The sequence below is a fragment of the Ciconia boyciana genome, chromosome 1 (assembly GCF_034638445.1).
Source record: "Ciconia boyciana chromosome 1, ASM3463844v1, whole genome shotgun sequence".
Classification (NCBI taxonomy): domain Eukaryota; kingdom Metazoa; phylum Chordata; class Aves; order Ciconiiformes; family Ciconiidae; genus Ciconia; species Ciconia boyciana.
In genome coordinates, this window is record NC_132934.1 from 67,650,933 (window position 1) to 67,678,210 (window position 27,278).

At 44.0% G+C, this 27,278-nt stretch overlaps 1 protein-coding gene across 5 annotated transcripts in view; it reads left to right on the plus strand.

The window, feature by feature from the left end:
- Positions 1-27,278, plus strand: part of DENND5B (DENN domain containing 5B) — a 118,283-nt gene that overhangs the window by 82,736 nt on the left and 8,269 nt on the right. For 3 of the 5 annotated variants that reach the window (XM_072872603.1, XM_072872622.1, XM_072872640.1), the window contains 9 exons: positions 9,739-9,832; positions 12,950-13,081; positions 13,933-14,085; positions 14,575-14,653; positions 15,889-15,970; positions 20,969-21,097; positions 22,415-22,554; positions 24,300-24,445; positions 26,200-26,318. In XM_072872603.1, coding sequence (XP_072728704.1) covers positions 9,739-9,832; positions 12,950-13,081; positions 13,933-14,085; positions 14,575-14,653; positions 15,889-15,970; positions 20,969-21,097; positions 22,415-22,554; positions 24,300-24,445; positions 26,200-26,318 — 1,074 coding nt within the window. The remainder of the gene's footprint in view (positions 1-9,738; positions 9,833-12,949; positions 13,082-13,932; positions 14,086-14,574; positions 14,654-15,888; positions 15,971-20,968; positions 21,098-22,414; positions 22,555-24,299; positions 24,446-26,199; positions 26,319-27,278) is intronic. The other 2 variants (XM_072872612.1, XM_072872630.1) reach the window with 1 other exon arrangement.

Below are 27,278 nucleotides of genomic sequence, written 5' to 3' on the forward strand. Positions count from 1 at the left end.
ATCTGAGAGCTCCAAAAGCTATGATTGTCCAAATGTTAAAGCTAGCTCTTGTTTTAGACAAGTGCATGCACACACGCTGCTCTGAGCTCCTGTATGAGGTGCCCACTCAATTCTATTTATACACCTTTTGTGCACCCCAGTGCTAGCTAATCCCTTTTTAATAACCTACTACACATAAGACTTGCAAATGGTAAAATAACATATCCTTAAGCATTAAATGTTTAAAAAAATTGCAATTCTTTAAAAGAAATTAAAAAAGTAAGTAAAAGGAGGAATGCTTATTTCAAAGTTCCTTTGTTTGCAGTCTTCTTGCAAACCGAGACAAAAGCTTATGGGTAATGCTCCCTTGAGGAATGGAAGATTTCTTCATCTTGTGGGATGCTGTGTTTAGCAGTCTACCTCTTATCCTTATGGTGGGTTTCAGTTTTACAGTGTCAGCAACAGTGTGAGCGTGCCCAGCCTGCTTGAAGTTGCTTATGTCTTCTGGCTCTATTGCAGAAGCTTAGTGAATCCATGAATAAGCGTCAAATTAAAAATAATTTTCCTTACGCCTTTTGAGATGCTCCTGTTAGATTAGTACCTATTCTAAAATGTGGCTTTAACTCTTGAGTGATAAGTTTGATTTAGATAGCTGGTTTTGGTCTTCAAATTGCAGCATGTTTCAGAATTTGTAAGTACCAAAATCCCATTTCTTACCGCAAAGCGGTGTCAAAGTGACAAATGCTTGGAATTCCTCCAGCTGTATATTGCCAAAAAGGTTTGTAATTGGAAAATCTCAAGACCATCTGTTTATATCTTTCTGCTTCCTGGCTTTTTATGTGAGCAGCTGAGAGGACTCTCTCTCATTTAAGACATGTAATTCTGCTGAATTTACACCCACATATAAAAAAGATAGCCTTTTCATGCTCTCTGCAAATACATCATAATTCTTTTGACCACAAAATCAATTGAAGTATAGCCTTCCATTAATTTGAGTTTCCCAGCGTATGCTTCCTGGGGGTGTGTTATACTTGCATATGGGACTGGGCCTTTGCGTGTGGGGGCTGAGGGAGAGAGCATTTCAGCTACATTCCCCGGCACTTCACACGTAGCTATTGTGTGTGTTCATAAAGTTAATGCAAAGGATATTGCTATGTAGATCAGAATTATTTTTGCAGACTTCAGTTCTACCTAGCCCATTTTGTCCTCAATGCTCTAAGGAGGTATATTTGCGGGGGGGGGGGAAATCATTCCCATGTTATAGTCAATTGTTGTTGGACAGTAGCAAATAAACCAATTCAAAGCTGTTTTAATGAAAACCTGTCCTCACTGGTCAGCAATCAGATTTTTATTGCTTCCTTTTCTGGACAGATAAACTAACAAATATATAACTAGAGTTCATAACGTTACCCAGCTATTCCCTTCCTGTAGCCAGGCAGACCCCTGCCTGGCTGTTACAGGGTTGTTATATGTACAATATATCTAAATCAGAAATACAATGCAAAGACCAAGCACTTTTAGTTTGTTTAGTCCTCAATCCTGTATGTGACCCCAGAAAACCACCTTGCCTAGACAGGCAGAAATGGTGTTTGGAAGAGGTGTCTAGCTCTGTTTGCTGGGCACGGAGAGCAGGGCTTGGGGACAGAGGAAGGGTTGACAGTCATATTGGATCACGTCCGCCTAAACGCAGCTGGAAACAAGTGTTGATCACATTACCATGTGTAAGCGTTAAAACACCAAAGTCTGTCACAGAAGCAAAGTGTTTCATCTGTCAGCCCGCAGCCGTGCTCGGCAGCATGCTTTGCCCCACTTCTGTCACTTTGCTGCCTCCTCCCGCTTCCCCTCAAGATGTCCTCTGAAAGACTGGCCAAGGGGCTGAACCTGTGCTCCTCTGGCCCTAGCCAGCCTCACACGGCTTGCTGCTTTCTCTCCTCTGCTTGGTCATTTGTGTGTTGGGAGAGCCTCCTCTTACATTTGCTCCTCTTCTGGCCAGACTGCAGGTGCATGCTTGGTGTCATCAGGGCTTTACCTAATGTCTTTACGTCTTCCCTTGTGGTGCTAAGGAAACGTTGACTTCTTCAGCTAAGCAAGAACTTCACTGAAAATAACTCCGAACTGCACTTTACTGAAAAGAAATGAAAAGTTTGAAAACAAACAAATGAAAAAAAAATGAACAACAAAAAGCCCAAACAAACCAAAAAAAACCCCACCTCCATAAAACTGGAGAACAGGCTCCCAGCTATAGTTTCCCTAATCATCTTTTTGACCAAAATTGCCAGAACATGGAAGGACGTTAACTGCAGGATATGCAGATCTAAACTTAAGCAAAAGATGATAACTATTGTATCCAAATATTTCTAGAAATTAAAAGAAACATTATTTTTCTGTAAAGAAAAGAGCAATTCATCCGAGCAATTAAAAAAACCCAAAACAAAACAAAAAATCCCCACCCTGTTCGGTCCTCTTTCCCATCAGGCAGCAATGCCCCACTTGAGGGACTCCCTCTGCGCTCATCGCCTTCGCTACATCCCCCACGTCATGGGAAAACCTGAACCTACAGACAGCAGCTGCAGCTTCCGCTGGGTACAAAAGTGGCCCATCCACGCTGCTCTAAGCGTGTAAAGCAGTGGCTTCTGCAGAAGGCCTTCTAGAAAACATCCAGGAGAAAACAGGCTGCAGTCCCTTCAGCAGCTTGTCCATTTATCTGGAAATGAGCAGCAGTTCCCAGAGTCTTCCTTTCCTTTTTCAAACCCCAGCACCACATTGTGGTTTCAACATGTTCCCCTCTTCCTTCCCCATGTGCGTTTTCTGCCAGGCTTTTAAAACTGGAGCTGGGACTCCACTGGCTGATGCATTCGCAATGATCCGGGAAAGGAATTTGAATGACAAAAAGCCAAGCTACATGAACACTTCATGGTTTTTGATTAGCTAATTGTTAAATTAGGGTGAATATGCTTACAGTGCAAAATTAAAACAATGAAACAAGCTGTGTTTTCAATCTAACTGATTACCTTGTAACTTAATTTGTACTAAGAAGCTTGATAAATGAGATTAAATATTGCAGAGGAAAACACTGATTGCACACCAAGCATGGGAATATGTTCGCATTCTGGCAATTTGCAGTGAATGCTGACACAGAACAAATGAACTGATTTTTTTTTTTCCTTAATTTCTTTTGGTTTTCAAGGGAACGTTGTGCTTTGTTACACATTTACAAAATGGCTTGAATTATCCTTTTTTGCCTTTTTCTTTGCTTAGCCCTGTTTTTCCCACCTTCTTTATCTGCCACCCCGCTTTCCTCCTTCCTTCCTCCCCTGCCCAGCCTGTTTCCTCGTTCCTGCCCTGGCCACTTCTCTCTCCGCAGCCCTCTCGCTTGTATCCTGGCCTCCCATGAGCTTTGTGCTTTTGTGTGTCCTCTGTGTCCTACCTGACCTGCAGCGATCCCCAAAGGAGGGCGCAGTCCAAGTCTTCAAGCACAGATCCTGCTATACTCGGCCTCCTAACCTCAGGCTTTAGCTAAGTGATATGTTGTTCTTACCCATAAAGCAGATTTCAAAAGTATTCATTTGCTTTCTCCAGGCATTTGTTCCTTTGCTGTGTTCTGCTGACCTCACCACTGTGTCGGTATTTATTTGTAAGAATCGTGCATTTGGAGTGTATGAAATTGGTTCATTTTTGTGCACCAGTTTATGGCACGACTTGTGTGGGCACTGTCCTGTGGCCTCCATCACCGGCCCCCCTCTTCAAGTTGTGAACTGCCCAAGGTTTATCTGCCTGGTGCTCTGGTTCTCCTCATTTTAAAATAGGACTACTGTTTCCTTACTCACTAACATTAACATCGGTTAATGTTTTTAAAGGAAATATGATATATATAATGCAACGTGGCTGCTGAATCTCTATATGATGATAGAGTTCATGCTGGTTTTAACTAAATTATTTTTTTATATGGGAAATGGTCTGTCTCTTGTACTGAGTGCTTCATATTATATGGGCTTTTTCTACCTCCCTATGCGTTGGGTACTGTTTTAAGGCTGGCTGTCTTCAGTGAAGCTTTTTTTTTTTTTTAATCAAGTCAAACAATTGCATTTTCAAGTAGTGTGGAGTAGCATCTGCAGTGCATCTAAATGAGTGAGAAATGAGTCAGCAATGAGCCATCCACACACAACGCTGATGTTATTTAAACTTTGCAAGTAGTAAAAGCTCACCTTTCACATATGAAAATCTGAAACAAGCAGTTACTATACATTAGGTAACCTAATATAGCAAACCACTGACAGGTGCAATGAAAATATGTGTTCAAATACATTCATTTTCAAGAATAAAGTGTGACTGACAATCTGCGCTTAAAAATGGTTTCTGAAATAGAAGCTATGTGCTATGGGGACTTGAAACCTGATAGGTGAGTCTCCTGAGTACTGATCCTCTGCTCAACTGGTGCAAGGTGGTAAAAGGGCAATTAACTTCTTTCAGTTAACATTTTAAAATAGCTATGCAGCATTAAATTTCACAGGGAAAGATGTGTGTTGAATCCTTGCATCCTCTATTCTATTTATTCTCCCCTGAAGTGTTACTGTCTCAAGGGAGCTTGCAAATTAAATACCCCTTAGGGCAGTGGTTCGTCAGGGCTTGAGGGGTGATGCTGGCAAATTGCTACTGCTGTTCCTTGCAATGGATAGCAGTTGTGGGTACCACCCTTCTAAATCACTTCTTTTCATATAATCTGACAAGACAGCCTGTCAGTGCAAGACCACTCTCTGCAAGGCATTTTGCTCATTTTTGTCCACCCGATCAGCAGTTTAAAAGCTTTCCTGTGGAAAAGGTGCATTAGTCTCTATTTGAGCCTTCATCCTCCTTACCATGGAGCAGTGCGTGCAGAGCAGATTCACAGTGCAGAACCCTTCCCCTGTCAGCGCATGCGTGATCAGGTGGAGCTTGGTTTCGACCTTCCTTTTAATTTGTTCGGTCTGACGTGTATTTGACTCTCTGTGTATAATCTCTGTGTAGTCCCACGCAAACTACTTCCAAACCCAAGCAGATTATATGTGCAGTCTGTGTGTATTTCATGTGTGCAGGCTGCGTGCATGCTTTAGGGGGATTTGGTGGAGGGCGTAGTACAGCTGCGTGCTAATTTGTGAATACAGAAACGCAGTCAGATAACTCCTCTGATGGAAGTATATAGGTAAAAGGGGTATTGTCATGATTTGCAGACCTAAATAGCAGCCTGCCTCAGGAGATGGTCTATATGAGGAGACTGAAGTTCTGTCCTATAGACAAATGCATTTGTCTCTCTCCTTCCCTCTGTTATCACTGTAAATAGATTGTAAATTACAATAGTGATTTTCACGGTGATGGCAATATTGGTTAAATCTGGCTGTGAATGAAGTTCTCTAGCAGCATGTTGCATGTATTGCAGTATATATCCTGCCTGCAGTATATATCCTGCCTGGTTTGGGTAGACATAATTTCTTCATTTCTCTATGGAGCTTTAAAGGGGGGGGGAGGGGGAAGGGGGGGGGAACGAGAGAGATGTACACATGGTTGCAGTACAGCATGCTAGTCCCTGGTGTGAGGCTGCTGTTTTGCTAAACTGGTTTCTGGCAGTTCAGCTCTGATGCTGACTACCTTACCATTTTTATTACAGAAATTAAGCATCACAGGTTAAGTATCATCTTTTCCAAGTGTCACCTTTACATTTCCTCCAACCTCTGCTAACCTATTCCTATGCTTGTTGGGTTTAATTTGATATTAAATAATACTGACTTCACTGTCTTCATGTTAAAAGGGTTTTAGTTGGAGGTGTCTTCATTTCATTTCTCTATATTGAACACAGTCTTCCCTGGTCCCTCCTCTGAAATATAGGTGCTTTTTCGCAGTCCCTGGAGGTGAAGAGTGTTCATCTTTGGATGTGGGAGTTAGATACGGGCAGACTCCTGAAATGAGCCTTTTCTCCCTTCTCCATGTAGGCAGCTTGTTCCTGGGCTCTCCGCAACACAGCGCCCGAGCTGCAGCTGCATCGTCCCCAGAGACTTGGTGCTTGTAGCAATGCCTCCGCTGTGAGGAATAAATGAAAACATGAAAACAAGTAGTCCATGCTCATGGCTCTACAAGCGAAAAATAAAGGGGAGAGGGCATTTTTTGGGTCAGGGAGTACTTGGGCAACACCTAGGCTGGGCAGCAGCTCTGTGTGCACTCCCAGGTGCCAGGCGTCTCGGGGCTCATCCCCCCAAGGCAGGCACCAGCCAAGACGGCTTCGTCTCCTCTGGCATCCGCTCCACAGGGACACGGGCGGTAGTGGTTCAGCTGAAAAGCCCACGAGTAAGGGCTGGAAACAAGCAGGCGTTTGCCCTCGTGAGCACAGCTTTCCTCGCTGCTTCGGCAGCGCCGGGGCTGAGGTGTGAATAAGGCAGCAGCTGATGGCAGGGCCAGGAGAGACACCCGCATGGGATTTCGGCAACCCAAGGGGAGGTGGTGTGGCCACTGGGGAGGACTTTTACCCCCCTTAGAATCACTTCAAGTGATTGAAGGGAGAGGAGGAGTAATTTAAAATGCAATCTCTGCTGTTGAGGGGGGAGGGAATGGTTAGTGTAAGATTGAGGCATTATTTTGGGAAAATTCTATGTGGCCCAGTAAAGAAAAGGCTTTAAAAGATTGAGCTGCTTAATCCTGCTTATCTGCTGTTAGATCTTCACAAAATCTCCCGGAGAGATTCAGAGCGGTATCCAAATGCACAGACCCCACCCAGCTCCCCGGCAGCTCCCTCTTCCCTAGCTTACAGGTTGGGGAAGAGGGAGCGTGCAGCTCGCTGCATGTGTAATTGCTCCAGCTAATGAGCAGCAGTCTTTTTTTCATAAATGGCCAATGATCTTTACATTTGTATGCTGAAAATCTTCAAAAAGTTCTGATTACTAATCTGGAGAATGGTCTGTGCCTTCTCCCAGATGGAGTACAGGGCTGGAATTAACTGAAAATGCTTTAATGATGGTGTATTACTTGTAATTATTCTGTGGCTTTCATTCTGCTTTCACCTTCAGTGAGACATGTTCCCTCAAAGGACGCTTGTAGCAATTCTTAAATCTTCCAGTAACTGCAGAAATGCAGGTGGAGAGGGATCAAATCTTTGTTGGCAGAAATATATATGAACGATTGTTGATCTCTGACTTAACTTTCCATTGCATTATTGACATTCTATTGAGTGAAATGTAAGCGTGGTACTAACTTGCAGTATATGGAAGGTCTCCAGAGCCAGGTAGCTAAAGTCACTTCTACATCTGCTATCCGCTGTTAGAGGAGGTGGTTTTTCTGCTGCATTTCTACTTGTTGAGATTATTAAAATGTAGGATTTTATTTCCCCCCTCTCAGTCACCTAATGAGGCATTGGGTATTGCTTCTGACAAAAAATGTGGTGACTTATTAAAGTTACTGGCTGTGTATTTTTAAGACTTCTGAGAAGGTGCAAAGACAGTATTGTCAGTAACATATTCCTCTAGAAGATAGCAGCGTTTGCTGTGCAGACACCTATTGGGCTGTTTTGTTTAGTTGTTAGACACTTGAGGCTACATTGCTTTAAAAATAAATTTCTTGTGATGTGGGATGGCAAGGTGCTGAACCATGATTGCATGCAGAGCCAGATGTTTATTTCTTCCTTTGTACTTGTTTTCTTGACATCATCTGGGAGGTAGGAAGGGACTTCGATTTGACCATAAAAACTATAGTTCCTGCGCGTTCTTTACCTTTTTACCTGTGCAGTTAGCCAAAATTTGGTCTTCGGTTGCCTCACTGGAGGAACTGGTGGAGATAGTTAGGTATATGTATGCAAAGTCTTTCTCTCTGGAAACAGGAGGGTTCTGTTGCCAGGGGTCACATCCCTGCACTTCTCTTGGGTCAGGTTCCCCTCCCTGTGCATCCCCGACAGCTTGCTGGACATATCAGGACCCAAGTCCAGCTCTGTGCAAGGGTTTCCTCCTCCAGGCATGCATCTGCCTACGTGTTGCCAGCTGAAACTCCTTGCCCAAATAGTTCAGATTCCAGATCCTATTTGTATGTGCTCCTGTTTGACGTGCACACAGAAATAGATGGGTTTGGGATCTGGAGACTGCTGTCCTCGCCACTACCACCTGTGTGGAGGGGCTCACCAAGCACACACTTCTGTCTTGGATGTGGGCATCTCTAGGTTTCCCTCTGCATAGATCTATCAAAGACAGAGAACCCAAATCCCCAGGGGCTCTGCCTGTTGATCACAGCTCCTGTAGAAAAAGCCGTCTCGCAGCAGTCGTTCTGGTGTGGTGCCTGGCACGGACACTTCAGTCTGGAGTAGAGGGGCCAGGATGGAGACAAGTTTTGGAGGGTCCCTTTGACTCAAGTACTGAGGTTGGGGAGTATGGGGTGTTGTTTTCTTGGTGGGTTTTTTTTTCTTTTTCTTTCTCTTTCTTTTTTTTCTTCCAGTTTTAGGTTATCCCTTCGAATTCTGCCAGGCAGTTTGCTCCCATAGGTAGAGCCTTATTCATACATCCCACCAGGCACCAGAGCTGGAGTGCTGCCCTGGGCAGGCTTTGTTTCTGCTTCGCCTTGGTTTTGCTCTTTAACTTCTGAGTGCAGGAGAGAGGCAGAACAGGTGACTCCATGAAGTGGCTGAAAGGCTGTACACTTAAAGGCTTTTCTTTTTTTACTGTATTTGAAAGATATTTTTAATTTTAATGAACACAACCACAGTAATTAAGTAATATCATTCTGAAAATGTAGCCTTCGTGCATTAAAATACTTATTTTTAATGCTTGATAGGTTGCTTTATACAGTGTTATTTCAGCTTTCTTTTCTAAATAATATATTAACTTATTTATTCTCTGCACCAGTTGGGCATTTTTGTTTTCAAGGATTTGACAGAAAGCTATGGTATTATTAGAAACCCTACAATCAGAGCAGAAATTCCTCGGGACAGAGTTATCTTGTTTTGTGTTTTGTTATAGTATCTGGCATAAAGGAGTTTGGACACTTGGGAGCTTTAAGCTTGCTCAGTTTCAAACCTGGTTACCAAGTGGCTGCTTTCAGGTAACAGCTTCAGATGAGGAAAAAATTCAACTGGACATACTTGAACATGTAGCAAAAAATAGAGGCTTTCTGTGGTATTTAGAAACCTGATGCAAAAAAAAGATATGGTGAAGATAGCAACATGATTAATCCCAGGAAGTCAATATTGTTTATAATCTTTAAACATAGGTGCACCCCATATCACAGTAGTTACTATTGCAATGACAAGGTTCTCTGAAATAATTCCGGGAAGTACCACAGAAAGTGGAGAAAGGAGAAGTACCACCTCTCACAAAAGAGGAACATTTTAGAAGTTATTACTTAAAATACATCATCATATTTTGTTTGTTCCCACAGACACCATTTTTACCAAACTTCAGCAAATGCAGCAAACAACGGTGTTGTTGGGCAACCAAATACAATGATTTTCCTAGTGGTGGCATCAATGGTCTGCATTTTGGGTAACATAGAAGCTCTCACTGGAGACCCTGGCAGGCAGCGGGCACGTTCCCATCAGGGCTTTCATCCCTTGGGCGCACACTGGCCTGTCACCCACCAGGCGGTTTCCCACGGGGAGGTCAGGCACCGGCTTGCACCCGCGTCTATTGCAACGTCCAAGTTTGCACTTTCGCTTCTCCCGCTGCAGACCTGTTGGATGTCCTCTGGCTCCTGACCCAGCCTTTCCCTCCCAATATTTTCCACTCATGTGTGTCTTCCCTCTCTCTCACTTTCCAGCCGCTGGGCCAGTCGCAGCACGACCACGCAGCGGAGGAAAGACCGCCTGCGGCAGCACTCGGAACACATCGGGCTGGACAACGATTTGAGGGAGGTAGGTGGCATCACCTGCGGGCAACATGAGCTTGTGATCCAGGAGATGCAATTTAGACAAACGATGCGTTGTTACTTCAGGCAGTTTTGTTGCTACTGTAAGGTTTGTGTGGGTCTCTGCACCCATTTCATTTAGACGCTGACCAGATGTCTGTAGGTGTTGTACAACTTCAAAGCACACAACAGAAATTTTTATTATTTTTATCTGCTTTTATTATTTTGGAATAAGATAGCCCCTTTGTCATCAGGAAAATGGCTTATTTGCTGATATAGACCCCAGTCGTGTAACCGCACACAGAGCAGAGCCCTGGTGCCTGCCTGGGTGCAGCTGCCGAGCTCTGGCCAGGGTGAAGGTCTCTGCAAAAGTCAAGTCTTTGAATAAATGTCAGCGTTGTAGAGGCGAATGAGGGAGGACTTTTTTCTTTTTTAAAGGAATTTTTTTTTCTCTCTGTCTTACGTAGATTCCTGACATGAGTAAGCCTATTTGAAAGGTTAAGACTTTGGGGCCTTTTTATGCCTAGAGCTTGGAAACTCCCATGCATCTTGTAAATGTCAGTCACATACACGCATTTCTTTCCCATCTTTTCAGTTTCTCGTCCTTCATTAAATATTTTCTGCCATATTTTTCCATTGATGTCCATGTGCTTCTTTTGTATGTCACTAGCAAAAATAAAGCATTCATGCTGTTTTGTGGTAAATCTTGCTGAATAATGTTGGCCAGCATTGGCATTTGCACTCCGAAAGAACCCGAACAGATGAGTGGACTCTTGAACCACAGCTTTGAACGATGTTTCACGGAAACACAGCAAAACAGCACTTGTATATGTTTGTTGCTAGTTTTGCTAATGTGGCTTTGCAAGCATATTTAAACGTTGCCTCGTGTGTATATCTCAGCAGAGCTTTTTCAATACTTTGTCATGTATTTACTTTCTTCTTTTTTTGGCTGTGGATCATATGCATGCTTCTTTTGCTTTGTCTCCTCTTTCTTTCTGGCTATTCTGCCATTGGGGCATCTGCCTCCTCTTAGCCATCGGAGGAGCTTTTGCTTCGTCAGAACTCAATGGCCTTCTGGGAGTGGGATCAGGGACCACCCCCTCCTGCACGGCCTCCTAAAAAATCCTTCTCTGAATGCTGCCTGGTATGTTTTAGTTTTTCTTGTTGAAAGCTGCTTTTGAGGTGTTGTTAGCGTGAGGAACTGCTGTCTTCGCTGCGTCTCAAACCTCTCCCTTTCTCATAGAGTATGAGCACGTCCCTGTAGCGCTTGGAAGTGTGGTTATAATCGGAAAAGTAGCTGGAAATCAGCTCTAGGCTTCCACGCCAGCTCCCTGGCAAACATGACGGCTCCAAGGCTGAAAGACGAGAATTTTATTTTGCTTCGTTTTTTCCCATGTTGCTTGCCTGGCAATTCAGCTTCGGGTGTCAAATCCAAAAAGCATGGCTTTCTGACTGGTGGACCATCGCATCCCACTGTGGAAGAGGGTGGTGGTGTGTGGATGCTGATGAAAAGGCAAAGGGCAATCAATTGGATCTTTCATCCCACCCTTATTCTTCTCTTGAACTTACAAGAGTTAATCATTTTTTATTTTCTATTTTAGTATAATAACAAGGCATACAATGAATAAAGTAAGGTTATCCAGGTTTTGTACTCTTCAGACTATAACCGCACTTTGCATTTTATTTATCCCTTTACATTTAAAAAGAAATATTAGATTTCCTAATTATATATTCCCTGTATTACTTCTTCACTGTTTTCATTGCTAATTTTTGCACTGAGTTAGATGGAAGACACTTGCGAGATTGCTTGCTGAACAACACGCTTTCATCATCTGTGATTTCTTTTTTTATTCCCACATGTAGTTTTTCAGCTATTTCTAAGTCCTTACAGTATCGGTGAAAGTGTAATTACCTAGTTGAGCACTTTTGTTGAATACAGCTTCCATGGCAGAACCCGACATTCTTGTCTGACCTAGTGTCCTCTCAGTTCCCCAGAAAACCCAGCCAGCAGCAGTGCTAAGTCACTGGAGGAGTGTGATCTGCTCCTCTCGGGGGAAGAGCGGTCGTTGTCACACACCATCTGCCAAAGAGCCAGCATTAACTGGATAAAAAAACATTATGGAAATGGAGCATTCCCACACCAGGCTATGAGCGCTGTGCTTCAAGACTATTTTATTTGGCAACATTCTATTATTTTACTCTTTTTAATAAAAACTTTATGAATAATGCTTGGGCAACTTTTTGATAGGCTTCACATTTGCATACCTACATGTGGCCAACTTCTTCGCTTTGCTCAGCATGTAGCCCCCTCAGTGACGTTGGGGGCAGGTGACACTTTGTTGATGGGTTTGGGGTTTTTTGCTTAACAAAAAAACCAAACAATAAAAAAAGCCCTGAACAATAAGGCAACGGAGCAAGAAGGTTTAAAAGTCTTTCATTATAGATTGGATCCTTAGTTTAAAGAGCACGCCAATTTTTGTCCATACTTCTCAATTACCACCCCACAGTAACAACATGAATGATCCTAAATATCAGTTTCATTTAAAAGGAGCTTCACTTGTAATTAAGAAGTTAATTGAGAATAAAATCAAGTCTGATTCCTTCCCCCCGCAATAAACGGTCCAAATGAAAAGTAATGGATGAAATCTTTCTCCTTTACTGGGTGTATTTCTTTTTCTTGTGATTTCTTTTCAAAAGATTTTTTCCATTCATGTACAGTCTGCAACATATTAGACAAATGGCTTTTAATTTTTTAAATTTTTTTTAAGTGAAAACCAGATAACAATGGAAGGAAACTTTACCTGATATTTTGATTTTATTGCTGAATGAAGGTATCGCACTTTTATGCACTTGCTGCGGCTAACTTTGTGCTAGTGGTTAACAGCACAGTTCACTAGCTAACGCTGACTGTTTCAGTTCCACGCAGGAAAGTATCTTGTTTTTTCTGTTGTCAAAAAGGAGCATTCCACTTCTCCAGCCCGACACCTAAGCATCAGACAAATCATGATGTTGTTCCTAGATTAACACTAGCTCATTCCTTTACCCCACCATTTGCTTGCCTAGGATTAGGACGAGGAGAATCCCTCTGGCTTGTAATATCTAAAATTATTCTGTTTATTTTTAGAAATACATGCAGGAGGCGAGGAGTTTAGGAAAAAATTTAAGGCAGCCCAAACTCTCAGACCTCTCTCCAGCTGTGATTGCGCAGACCAACTGGAAATTTGTGGAAGGGTTACTGAAGGAATGTCGCATGAAGGTAAGTCCTCCCCCTTCTCGCTGCCTGCTCTCCCCTTGCTTACACTGAGCCTAAATAGCATCTGTAGATCGTGTCCTGAAAGTCCTTCACAGCTGGAACGGCATTGGTCTGCTGGTGTACCAGGCTACTGCAGGGCAGATGTCCCTTTAGTGTTATATTTTTCAACCTCTAGAAAAGAAAGAAACATATTATCCCTCTTCTGTTTAGGCAGAGTTGGTGAAACGAGTAAAAAGGACAGGAAGGAGAATCAGCATGATCAGACATCTTAGGGAGGATTTCCTTTAATTGTTCATATGTAAATGTAGCCTAAACACAATGGGCTCGAGACCCACAGTCAAAAAAGGAAGCGTTCAGCATGTGCGACTGCTGTGCATGTTGTTTATACAGAGCAAATGAAGTATATCAGTTTCTAATATTAAAGAAGCTTTTATAGCCATGGAAATATAATTTCTTTTTGTATTTGTGTCGGTTGCAGTTGGTGGTATACTGTATTACCTGAGTTTTAAACTTTAATAGCTGTAACAAGAAGAAAAACAGATACTGAGTAAGACTGAAAATGTATCTAGCTCTGCACTCTGTTTTTGATACTGGTCAGTAATAGATCAATGGTGTAGGAATAGGACAATAGATAAAGGATATAGAAATAGGACAGTATGGAGTAATCATGCAAACTTTTTTATTATTATTATTCTTTTTAATTTACAATCTCTGTAAAGAGATTTCAAGTTTCTCTGGTCAGGCCATTAGCGATGGTCTCTAGATTAAGCATATTTAAGTAAACTCAGATATAAATTCTGTCCCTTGTTGGATGACATTCTTAAAAACCTTTGGGGATTTTTTTGTTTTTAAAGACTAAACGCATGTTGGTAGAGAAGATGGGCCACGAAGCAGTCGAACTGGGACATGGAGAAGCCAACATAACAGGTCTGGAGGAAAATACGTTGATTGCTAGTCTCTGTGATCTGCTAGAAAGAATCTGGAGCCATGGTCTGCAGGTTAAGCAGGTTGGTAACTGGAAACTCGGGACTTTGTGCATACAGTACTCTAGCAAATACTGAATGCCATCTCTACCTTTTAAGTGGCTACTCAGTGGTGTCATTCCAATGTTCAGTGGGAGGAATCTTTGGGATCAGAATCCCTGGTTAATATCTTGTGAGGTCTTGGGGTTTTTTTGTGGGTTTTGTTTGTTTGTTTGTTGGGGTTTTTTTGAGAGGTATCTCTGGAAATTGCAATGATGTTGTCAAACAGGTGTTTGGTTTCTTCTCTTTCAACCTTCAAAAGGGAAACCCAGGGAGAGGACAAAGAAACAAGGTGGGTCAGTGGGATGGTCCTCTCCTCTTCCTTGAGGTCTCATGGCCCAAGAGAGAAGGATTGACTCTTACCACTGAACTTCTGGCCCACTGAAATGCCATCCCATTATTTTGCCATGTTCACTGGCCTCTTTTCTTTTGCCTCATTTATTTAAAGCTACATACTACATATTCAATTTTCAGGGGAAATCTGCTTTGTGGTCCCATTTACTTCAGTACCAGGAGAGAGAAGAGAAGCAAGAGCACAGTGCAGAGTCCCCAGGTGAGTACTTGGCAGTTGACTCCATGAAGGGTCCATCACAGCGAATGAACTCAGGCTTGGTAGGAACAGTGTAACCACAGGAAACCCATGCAGGATTTTCAGTGTATTTGCTTGCTAATATCACGTTTACATTTTGAGAGCTTTCATAATCATTATGAAGATGCCTTGATGTCTGGACAAAATAGATTTACATCATTGGAGGCAGATGAACATACTTATTATCCCTGTCTAGAAAATCACTCGATGTCTGTTTGCTACCTTCATTCCCTTTTAATCAGCATTGAGTGAGGTGTGAGAAGCAGTGCTTCTGCAAGAGATGATTTCTGAAGTAGGTGAAGGTGTGGAGCTGTGGCTAAGACAGCTGACATTTTTCTTTCAGTGAGCATAATCTGTCTCTTAAATCCCAATGTGAATAACTCCATGTTCAATAAATATTTATACTGGTCGACCAAATGATTCAGAAGTTGTGTAATTAATCTCTGTCCATCAGTCTAGGTGCTCAGTTTATGCTTTGGTTTGGCCCTTTACAATTACTAAATTACTTCTGTGTTGTGAGAGAGGTTGGTTTTCTGATGGCCTTGAGGTCTCCCTGCCCACAGGCTGCTGCTGGGTATTGTAGTAAAAGTCTCTGAACTTTAGTGGGTCATCTTCCAAGGACTCTGCAATCCTCCAAATCCTGCAGATGGGAACTTGTATGATCAGTCCTCAAAGACACATCTATGGAGAAACTAGTCGCGCTCGTGAAAAGACTTTTAAATAAGCTTCAATGAGTAATGCACTAAGCAATCTGGCTGGCAGACACAAATTCCTGAGAGCAAGATGTGTCACCACAAAGCAGTTTGATCAGAGTAGTGGAGCACAGAAGTGCACGGTATTCTTAGCATCGAATATGCTACGGTAGCTTAATCTTATCATGTCCTTCTCAGTTGTGAGCTTTCCATAAAAACATATTACTAATAAAACTCATCGCCGTACAGATTTATGTTAATGTATTTCACATACGAAAAAGGAAGCTAAATCTCCGAGTTCAGTGCTGGATTAAGGAAGGAATAGGTAATGTACGAAGCAATTTTCATTTTGTCTGCTTCTGCATTTCCAGGGTAGAGTTAATGATAATGCACAGAAACATTGCAGTTACCAGCCACTTAAGATTGTTTTCAACTGTATGTAAAACAAATGCATTGCAGACCATTACTGTAATTTTGTATTAACTTCATATATTTTCTCCACTGTAGTTGCTGTTGGAACAGAAAGACGAAAGTCTGATACAGGAATTACTCTGCCTACTTTGAGGGTTTCCCTGATACAAGATATGAGGTACAGAGTTTCCTAAAGCATTAATTGTGGTTTTAATTGTGTAGCATAAGGTAAAGATCCTCACTGGCTTTGGGTTTACAAAGGCTAAGGAGAATTAAACCTTCTCCTTAGCCCACATTCAAATCTACGAAGTGTTGCCTTTTTATTTTAAAAAAATTTTTTTGCATGTTTACTTGATTTATTTTAGCTAAAAGACAATGGAAAACACAGAAGTTTTACTGGGGTTTTTGTTTTTCCCAGGGGGTGGTTCTAGCAATAAAATCAACTTCCACAAATAACAGCAGACATGTTGAATTCCTTGGTATTTTGAGTTTGTTTCTTTTTGTTTGTTTTAAATTACTGACCAAGCAAGCACAGTTGATAGACAAAGCAAAGGGATATAAAAACCTGCTCACAATGCCTGAGCAATATTCTTTCTTTTAAATTAGCATTTTATGACAAATAGTAATAAATGTACAAATTTAGAAATGTAATCAAACCTAGTATTTGGGTGAGTTTAAAGTTGGAATGTGAAGTAAGGGCAGGTGCTCTGTAGGAGATCACAGCCTGGCTCTGGAGAGCTTTTTAGGAAGTGTTGGGTGGGAACTGGAAGGATTAGAGAGAAGAAGAGGTGGAGGCTGATGTGACAGCACCAGGCAGTTGTTCTTCAAGGCATCTCCTTGACTAAGCCACTGCCAGGTCAAGCCACTCTTTTGACGCTTCACTTGCTATGGCTAAGCATTGCAGTGGGGTAAAAGTGCCATGAAAAGAGGGGAGAAGTAATGCAATAATGCTCATCTGTAGAGAGCTGCTAGCAATTGCTAGCAATTTAATGTGTGAGGCAGCATGAGTACTGTTTCTTGTAATACCATGCTCTTCTTCCACGTAAAAATATGGCAAAAAATCTTATGGTAAAAATAAGATTAATTGTAGTTAGTTCACAAAAACATGATTACAGTGATGTGATTTTTACCATGTGTATTATTACAGATATTTTTTTTCTGATGTGACATCCCACAGATTAGTCAGACTTTTCTGACAGAAAATGACTGTACTTCCCACCTGCAGTGTGCAACCTTTTTGTGTAATGCTATGTAGTTCGAGTCTCATGCTCTGATTTCAAAGAATATGACATGCCACATAAGGCTAAAACAATGTGCGAAAGAAGGAGGGAGAATACATACAGTGTAATTAGAAGTATAATGCCAAGAGGTCATTTTGAACATGTGTCTGTCATTTTAGCATCCCTCTCATGGGATGTGGCAGCTATTTACTTAATTCAGTCCTGTGAGGCTGATGGGCATGTAGGGGGTCGGTCTGAGGAAAGGATGAAGGAAGATCTGGAGCGGAAACTCGCCAACAGAGGAGGCTGTGTGCGCTCGCTGCTGCGTGCATGGGTTTTGTCTTCCACGTACTTCCACTTGAGTAATGAAAGCCCAGCACAGATCTGAGCTGTCTTGCTTGAATCACAAGAGTGTTTCCACTGCTTTTCAGAGAAAAAGTACAGAAGCAGAACACTACCTTTTGTAATATCTTGGGTATTCGTGATTGTCCACAAACATGTCTGGTCATAGAAAATGCTGGGCAGATGGTGAGTTGAATTTGTCATCCATAATCTCGTGGCATACTTTCTCCTCCTTGGAAGGAATGCTGCTTAATATTTGTTTGCACACACAGATTTATGCTGAAGTTAGAAGGATGGGTAATTGTTAAATTGCTGGGGCTGCAGTGCTAACTGAACTAATGGCTAGAGGATTAAGCATTGCCTTAAGCACAGCTTGTTTTTGATGGCTCATGCAAGGTTATGTAAACAACTTAAAAAGCGGGGCTGAATCACAGTCATGCTCTGAACGTGTGATGAGCCTGTGCTACAGGTAACGCGGTGTGTCCTCTGCCTCCCTCGCAAAGCCAGGCATCTTAGATGTGGTAAGGAAGATGCTCAAGATGTTTATTTTGGTTCTCTGCATGGAGAGTCTGTGCACAAGTGTGTTTGGGGTATGCCCTTCAGCCTTTCCGCTGGGCGAGGATCTGCAGCATCTCTCCCGCCCCTCTTCCAGCTCCCCGGCAGACTCATGCTGCAGCCTGCCTCCTGCATGGCCTCACCCCTCGGGCACATCACTGCGCATCCAGCCGGACCAGTCAACGCCAAGGCAACTCCCCGAAACCGTTGGTCCAGCTGGGCTCAGGTTTCGGGTCCTTCCCCTTCGGGCAAGCTCTTCCTTGCTACCAGCGCTTGCTTTCATGCCCGTGTCATGCCTCTCCTCCTGCGGGGAGCTTGCAGCGGAGGGTGCGAGCCCCAGGTCCTGGGCCCACAGCAGTGATGCTTAACCTGCTGTGGTCAAAAGAAGCTGGGTTAGCAAAGACCCGCTACTTACACAGGACGAGCTAGTACGGCTCGTTTCAAACTGCGCTGGGATCAGGAGCAGTCACACCATCCTCGGGGGCATGGCGATACTGAGCAGCTGTAACCTCTTCTGTCAGCACAGCTATTTGCAGAGGGTATGTCTCGCCATACCCCAGGCTTACATTTGACAGGAAAAATAGATTTTTCTTTATTACTAATGGAATTAAAAGCAAGTCCCAACATAGGGAGTTGCATTGAAATTGCCGTTCAGTGCCCTGACAAGAAGAGTTTGCTGTGCAGTGGTGAGCATATAGTGCTTACAGTTAGGTCACCGATAAAAATAGACCTGTTCTGACTCTCACAACTGAGAGCGAAATAAATTTGAGTTCCTGAATGCTCTGTTCTGTTACACTCTGCTCTTGCTGACAACAAGACTGATTACCAAATCTGTTTAATGTTTCTGGCAAGCTGCGTGGTTGCAGATCCTCGTTTTTCCCAAATGCACAATTAATGCCAGTCTGGTCTGAACCAGAAACAGGTAATGAAGAGGTACAGAGCATGCATGGCATAAGGTTGAGTCCATCTGTACTTGAATGTTCTCACAGTAAAATAACATCTTCTACTCAGTGTTTCATATTAGATGTAATTCAAGCCAAGCACTGGGGGTAAAGGGGAGGGAGGGAGATGATAGTCTGTGCTTTGATCTTCCCATCTCAAAAGACTTGAAACATCTGAGGAGAGTGTCTCAACACGACGTAGTTGAGCGTAGTGCGCATCCTGTTTCTCAAGGACTCCGGATCACGTGCCCAGCTGTCTGGGCTGGAAGGTCTAACGCTGGCTGCCACACTCTGAGCCAGGAAGGGCTTTCCAATGCCAGGAGCAAGGCTTCCGGCAGTCCGGCAGTGATTCAGCTGGTAGGCATTGCTGCTGACAGAGGGAGGCTGCTGAGCTTGCTTACAAAGGGCAAGGACTTGTACATGAGTATAACATGCCCTCCTGGGTTTGTTTTACAGCTCACTGAGAGTTAGTACTTCTCACCTGGTCCATCAGAGAACTATCCATGTGTCACGTTAGGAAACAGGAGGAAAGTTTATTTAAAAAAAAAAAAAAAAAAAAAGCTGCCTTTTTTTTTTTTTAAAAAGGGGTTTTAAGTAACCTAGGTTTTGCCACTGGCAAGCTACCATTACTCCTATTGATTGTTTCTTCCTGATGGTGCTTCAGATATGTACGTACAGCTCAGAGCCATGTGATACAGACCCCTCAGCTTGGATTGCAAAGGTAGACCTGTATTTTGAGAATTTGGGTAGGTCAGCCTGGTGGAGAACAGTGCTGCTGAGCTATGTCTGGTATCCACTTCACTTGTGCAGAGCGAACACCTATTTCTGGACAGCACTAAGTTGCACTTTGCAAATTTGCCCATAAGGTCTTAGCCCTGTTACATTAGAAGCTCTATAAACAAGAGAGTATTTTTCTCAAATAATGCAGGGTCTAAATATAACGCAAAGCACGTGCTTGGGTATAACAGATGGGGGGAAGCACGAGACAGTGAGACTATACTAGTCAACGTAAAAAGCATCAGTCACAGCATGACTTTGTTGGATTTTCTTTGGAGTAAATATTGCCACATTCCCTAATGCTCAGCAATGCGCAGAGGACCTTCAAGCAAGATGCAGGAGTTGGAAAGTCAGTCGCAACAGAGATCAGTTCAGATGCAGCTGATGATACTTGGAGCCTGCCATGGCAGTCTGGAGGGCTGAATTGCCAGTGCACTTAACATGCAAACTGCGCGAAAATTAAGAAATTGCAGCCTTTTCTTTCCCCTGCTGGAGACTGTTACTCATTTTTCTTGCTGTTTATTTAACCAAGTGGGTGGGGTTTGGAAGCAGCTTTGCTCTGCCATGGCAGTTCTCTTTTTCTTCTAAAGCTCCCTGTGCTCTAAAACTAGGCTTTCTGGCATTCTCCAAACTGAAATATGGGAAGTTTAAAAAAAGAAAAGCAAAACCATAGAAGAAAGCCCCTATGGAACAGTTCTGCTTCCTACAGACCAAGCATGTGGAGGGCTGTTCAGATTATCACTTACACAAGGGCCTCTTACATCCCTGAAAATGTGATTCTGCTTGTGACTGCCTGTCACTGTTTTTGCCCCAACAATCCTCTTTTTCTCAGACTTCCCATTGCTGCTGCCATCAAGGGGTTTGTTAGAGCCTTCAGAGTAGACTGTGGTTTGGAGAAACTCTTAAGACGCGTATTGTCCCCTGCCCTCCCAGACATACCTGTTCGTGTCAGCAGCTTGAGGGAGCGACTGGGATATAATGGGGTCTCACAAGGTGGCTGCTTTTTTTAAGTGTTAGCATTGTCCATGAGGACATCTACCTCAGGTAATGCAGGGATGAGCAGATCTACCCCTGTTCACCTTGGACAAGCAAATACCAGGACACAAAGCAGCTGATAACGGGCTGTAGTGCATCTGGGTTGCAACCTGCCGTGCCCAGGAAGGGCTGCCCCATGTCACAGCACAGGGCTTTGCGGGGCCCTGCTGGGGGTCTCTTTCTCTAGAAATGATGTCAGGAGACGTTTTCCAATTCAGCTGCTGCATCACACTGGATGTCGTTATTTTGAAGCCTGTAGGATTTTTATGATTCATGTATTATTATTTTTTTCCCCACCCGTTTCAGGCATGTTCAGAACATGAGTGAGATAAAGACTGATGTGGGGCGAGCCCGAGCCTGGATAAGGCTTTCTCTGGAGAAGAAGCTTTTGTCTCAGCACCTGAAGCAGCTACTTTCCAACCAGGCACTTGCCAAGTAAGCTGTCTCTTTTTCTCAAAGCTTTGCTTCCTCACTGGTGCGTCAGGGTGCTGTGCAGGCTCAGGGCACAGCCAGGTGCCCTGTTTGGGTACTGTGGTTTCCAGCTGGAAGTGACTGAAGGGCAGAGGGTAGCTGGGGGAGGAGGTACTGCCCACCCTGCAGCGTGGAAGTCTGCTCATCTGCCTGGAAGAACAAATCACAATTTTCAGGAAGGAGGCCTTAGGTTTTGGTCAGATCAGTGCGTTGATCCAAGCCACTTCAGGGCCCTACAATCACTGTATCTTGTGCAAACGAAGCAGCAGGGGCAGGAATGCCCCTTTTCTCACAGCAGCCCTGCGTTACTTTGACTCAAGCCAAATGCAGGCCCCGATCCTGAATGCTGATGGGCTGGGTTAGAGGCCAGCTCCCCCAGCTTTGCCTCCTTTTGCAAGCACAGGCACTTAAGGATCTGCCTGTGTAGATGTTCCCTGACTTCATTTTCTCAAAGCAATGCATGTAGGAAAAAAAACCCCAACCCTTATGAAAACATCCTAGCTATTGCATGCCGTTCTGAGCAGAACTGGCTCTGTGATGTTACACACATGATTATGCCAGAAGCTACCAAATACTCAAACCTGCTAACGGGAAGAAAGAGGAGTAGCTGGAGACAGGCACCTCTTGGGTGATCAGCTGAAAGCATGGTGGCAGACCTATCTTTTCCTGAAGCTTCATCTCCATCTATCTACCTTAGCAGCTTTTTGGGAGTCTGTTGCCTTCAGACGGCAGGCAGTGTCCCAAGCTCTGTGCTTTCTCAGAGCTGGTCCAGGTTAACTCCTGGTGTACCTTTGTGCTGCTTTGGGCAACTAGTAATGTACACTGGGTTTGCCGAAATGAAAGAGTGGCAGGAGGACGCCTGCTGCTGCTTGGTGCCTTCCATGGGTTGGTGCCTTCTGGTTAGTTTTCCAAGGAAGATTAGGTTATTAGACAAGGCTATTCCGCAGTGGGAAGATATGGGGAAGAAATGAGGTTGCTGTATATTGGTTCAGGTCTGCTGTTGTGAGCAGTGTTAGTTTATATCTGTGCTTTGCAGCAAGACCAAAACTGATCCTTTAATGAGATGAACTCTGTAGCCTTGCCATGGTAGCGTGGAGCTGAGAGTGGTCTGTAACACACATGTGTAGCATAGGCGGTAAATGCCCCCTATGGGTTTCTAGCAGCTTGTGTTAGCTGGGGAATCTCACTTTTCATACCTCCCATGAAGATCAACTCTTCACTTGGTGTTTTGCAATTCAAACACCTTTTAAGATACATGGTGCTTTTTCAATAAGAAAGCAGTGTCTTTGTTTCTACCAGGAAACTTTACAAGCGTTATGCTTTCCTGCGCTGTGAAGAAGAACGGGAACAGTTTCTGTATCACCTGCTCTCACTCAACGCTGTGGATTACTTCTGCTTCACAAGCGTCTTCACCACAATCAGTGAGTTGGAGAATCATTTTTTTCCCCCTGAATAAACATTAGTTGTTGTCATGATTTGTGAGAGACAATGTTGCTGTTGCTGGTGGCTGAGTAGCTGAGCCCTTATCTGGAAACCTTGCTTGTTGCTGCCGGGCTCATGGGTGCTGGGTGTTGCTCTGGGAAACCAGCTGGAGAGCCAAGGTTGTGTGGGAGTGCTCTGGAGAAGAGCATTGCACAAAGGAGAGCAATCAGCATAGTGCTGCTATAGCACTTGGTTTTCCTCACCGAGTTGTATAGTCTCTTTCATCTTCCCTCCCAAATGAGTCCTCTACATCTTCATGCTTCTTTCTGGCCTTCGCTAAGCATGCATCCTAATAGCCTGCTCTCTGCAGACTGAGAAGGAGATGGAAGTCTCGGAGAATTAAATACAGGGCACTTTGTGCTCTGCTGTATATTTTAAATCTCTCTTTGTCTCACCTTAAATGCCAAAAAGATTCCCTCTCCCTTCCTCTCTTGTAAGAAGGAGAGCAGAGATTCGATTGAAATCTGAAAATGAATCTTTGTCTCTCCAGCATTGGGCAGTGCGGAGAAGGCAGGACCCCATGAGATGACCTGATTATTTGGATTCACCTTGGCAGCCCTTAGTCTTCATTTTCCTGCCCGTTCAGAATGAAGTGAAGCAAGTTTTACGTGGCTGTCAAAACAGGCACTCATTCCACTTTTTCTCCTCTGAAAGCAATAAATCCCCTCAGAACTAGCACAGCACAAAGAGATTTATTCATCCTTGATCACCTTATTTCTGTGGGGCATCCAGCTTGACAGCTTTCCCCTGTAGGACAAGCACTTGGAATTTGAGGGTATTTTTTTTTAAGTGCAACATCACTGTATGGCGCACAAGAAGTAGAAAGGCTGGCTTATCTTACCCAGTCAAAAAGGCAGCTTGCAAAACGTAAGGAGAGAGAGGCTTGCAGTGCTAGCGTGCAGTAGCCGAGTCAAATCCGAATCGGGGTGGGTGGCAGTCCTTGTCTTAAGCACGTATGGGTGCTGGGGGAACGTCCACAGAGGCAGGCCTGACCTGAGACCTCGGCTATGCCGTTAGCGGTCACGCCAGCACCTCCGACGTTCCCTTCTCGCCTGTAACCTTCCGTGTGCCCCCTGTATCCTTCCAGCCTGCCGGGGGCGGCCGTGCCTTGCCGCAGGCCGGCTTTACGCCTTCCCTCGGCAGGCTCCGGCGCGGGCCCGGCCCTGCCGCGGGCCCGGCCCTGCCGCGGGCCCGGCCCTGCCGCGGGCCCGGCCCTGCCGCGGGCCCGGCCCTGCCGCGGGCCCGGCCCTGCCGCGGGCCCGGCGGCGGCCGGTTCTGCGGCGGGGCTGCAGCACCACCCTGCGGCACCACTGGCCGCGGACGCCTGCGGGCAGGCGGCAGCGAGCCCCCGGCTGAATGGAGAGCGGCTGAAGAAGCTGGGGCAGAAGGCTGCCCGAGGCCGTGAGTGCCGGGTGGGGGCTGCCCCACAGCTGGGCGGCAGAGCCGCTCCTCCTGGTTTACGGCTGGTTGGAGCAGCGCAGCGCTGCTGCCACCTGAGGAGAGCCTCTGCCGCCGCAGCGAGGGACTCGGCAGGTTTGTCTCGGCCTTGATAGGGAGAGCAGAGGAGTTCTCCTGAGGCTGCCGAGACCTGGGCAAGAACTCACCTCCAAGGGAGAGGCGTGGCTTACTCTGAGGGGGGGGGAAAAAGTCAAGACTAACTTGTTTTTTCCCACCCTGTTCTTAGTGATCCCTTATAGGTCAGTGATAATCCCCATCAAAAAGCTAAGTAATGCAATAACCACATCAAACCCATGGATTTGTGTGTCGGGAGAACTAGGAGATACAGGCGTAATGCAGATTCCTAAAAACCACCTAGAAATGACATTTGAGGTGAGTACATGCTCTTTACATTTTACTTGTCAATTTGAAACATGCTTCCAAATGAACATTAATTTGCCGAGGGTCTTAAGATCACAGCAGTTGAGATTCTGTCCAGGTGTTCAAGGTCTCTGTACATTCAGAATCAGGAAAATAGTGCTGCCTGCCCCTCCTGCGCTAGGCGCAAGTTCCCTGTGAGCACGTACCGCTTTTAGCTACAGGCTTCACTGCTGTCCCTGTCCCAGCCCAGGGCTCCTCTTTTCTCACCTAGCCGATCTATTTCCACACCTCATTCCCTTCCATATCTCCTTGCCAGCTACCCTAATTTTCTCTTTCAGGTCTCATTTCTGACTCCTCATTTCCCTTCCTAGTTTCTTTTCCCTTCTTTCAATTTGTCTTCTTACTTACCACCACCCGGGTCCTAAATTTCTTCTCCTCTTTCTTTCTTCTGGCCAGTCCCAAATTTCTTCTCTTCCCACTCCAGCTCCTTGTCCAACATTGCTTTCCTTCCAACCAGCCAGTCTAACTCCTGTGTTCTTCAACGTCCCAGCTTCATGTGCTACCCCCAGCAAACCGCAGAGCCACCATCCCCATCAGGCTCTTTTCCCCGTGCTTGCTGTGGTTCTTCTCTTTGCGTTTGACTACCCGGTGTTCCCCTCTGCTTTCCCACCCATCAATTACAGGTTGGCTTGGTGCCACCCAAAAGCAGCTGGTAGCGGGAATTGCAGGGGAAGCCCCGTCAGGCTCCTGTAGCTCCAGGCTGTACCATATCCAGTAAGGAGTGATTTCGTAGGAAAATCTGCTACTAAAATTAAAGTTGCATCCATTGAGCGTATGCAGACTGATCTTCCACAACAATAATAAAAACAAAAATCTCTTGCCACATATAGGTAGATTTTGACAGAGATAGAGAGGATATTTTCGTGGTACAGTGGCTGCCTCTCATTCAGATATTAGTATTTTGTAGGAAAGGTCTGCAGGATTCTAACAAGCAAAATAACATCTTTAGACGTTTCTAAGGACCATACTAACACTGTTCTGGAATAGCTTCAGCCAAAGGACTTTCCTAAAATATCAACTTGGGTAGCCACCCACTATGGAAAATGTCAGCCCAAGCTGCTTATTTGGCAGTATTAGAAGCAATGAAAACCGAGGTCTTGCAAGGGAGGGGTTTAGGTGACGTTAATAGATGTTGCTGCCAGCCCCACCTAGAATTACATATTGCACTGGAATTTACAGTCCCTTGTTTTGCTTCTTCTGTCTCTTTGTGATGTTAAGAGTCTCATGTTAGTGATTTTTGTCTTGCCCAACAATAAGCAAATCGATCTTTGAAAATAACAAAGGATCTAGGGACTGCTTCATAGTGTAGAGTGAGTCAACTGAAGGTCAGTGTGCTCAAAATGCATTTTTCAAAAGCTGTTTGTACTGGAGATCTATTTCTTCTACAAAAGCACACCTTTTTATCACCTTAGCTCAGAAATTTGTAATTAACACTTCTCAGAAGTATTCAGAGTGAGTGCTCACAACAAAGAATGTAATCTCTTCACAAGCTTTTAATAGTTGTATTTCAAGGTATTTCTTTTCTCCTGTGTTAAAATAATTATTCTGCTTTTCAAAACGTTCTGCATGTTTGGTTGAAAATACTTGCTGTATAAATCAAAGGAGACTGAACAACAACATACATTTGAGACCATATGTGTGCATGTGGTGGGGGTGTATGTTGTCTGTTGTGTTTTAAATTAAGTAAAAACTGTTATTTATTTCAGTGCCAGAATTTAGGGAAGCTGACGACTGTTCAGATTGGTCATGACAACTCAGGGCTACTAGCCAAGTGGCTGGTCGATTGTGTCATGGTCAGAAATGAAATAACAGGACACACGTACAAGTAAGCAACAAGTTTTAATTTTCTTTGTCTGAAATTCCTACTTGTTAAATCTAGAGAAAGCAAGAAGGCATTCATGATCTTCTCAGTTGATGGAGCACTGTGGGCTGATTTGGGTACCCAATAGGGTTGGGTTGGTCTCCCTCACCCCCGGTTCTCATTTCAGAAGCCCTAGTTGAAGTCAATAATCTGATAAGTATTAAATGATACTTCAATGTAGGATTTTCTTTACATCTCTCTGAGACAGGACAGACAGTATGGATACTTTTGAAGTGATTCATATGTTTGTGTCTAATAATTAAATCTCTTGATTTAAAGCAGTGTGGTAAAATTGTGCACAAATGAACTCTTTAAAACCCCAAGAGCTGGAATAACAGTTTAGGGCAAATATTTGGTTTGTTTTTGTTTTAAAAAATGTTCAAATGTCTAAGTACTGTAACAAATGTACAGAAACTCGGATTACAAGAAAATAAAAGGTTTTGATGATTTCTTAATCTTCTATTGAGTACATACCTCTTGTGTTGAAATGATCTCCTAACTCACCACTGGTTTTACAAAACATCTGGCTAAGCAGACTTAATTTTTTTTCTAAGTGTGGACTTGGAAAACTGTAATTCAGAGCGGTGAGCTCCAGAGCTCAGCGTTGGCCACAGCGTGCGTGGGAAAGTAGGAAGAAATGGGATATAAGGACTGGGGGTATGGACATGTGCATGGATTTCATTAGGACTGTGGATGGGGACAAAAGGTACAGGAATAAAATGTGTGGTGAGGTTTGAGTATGAGGAGATGTCACAGCTTCAGTTGGGTGGGAATTCTGTGTGGGGATTTAATTGTTAATCATCACAATACTTTTAAAGGCTGAATATCAGTTGTGGTTGCAAGTGAAAAATAACCCAGCAGAAATCAAGATGTGTCCCATGAAATATGCGTATAACACTTTCTTTTGTCCCGTGCTTTCACGCA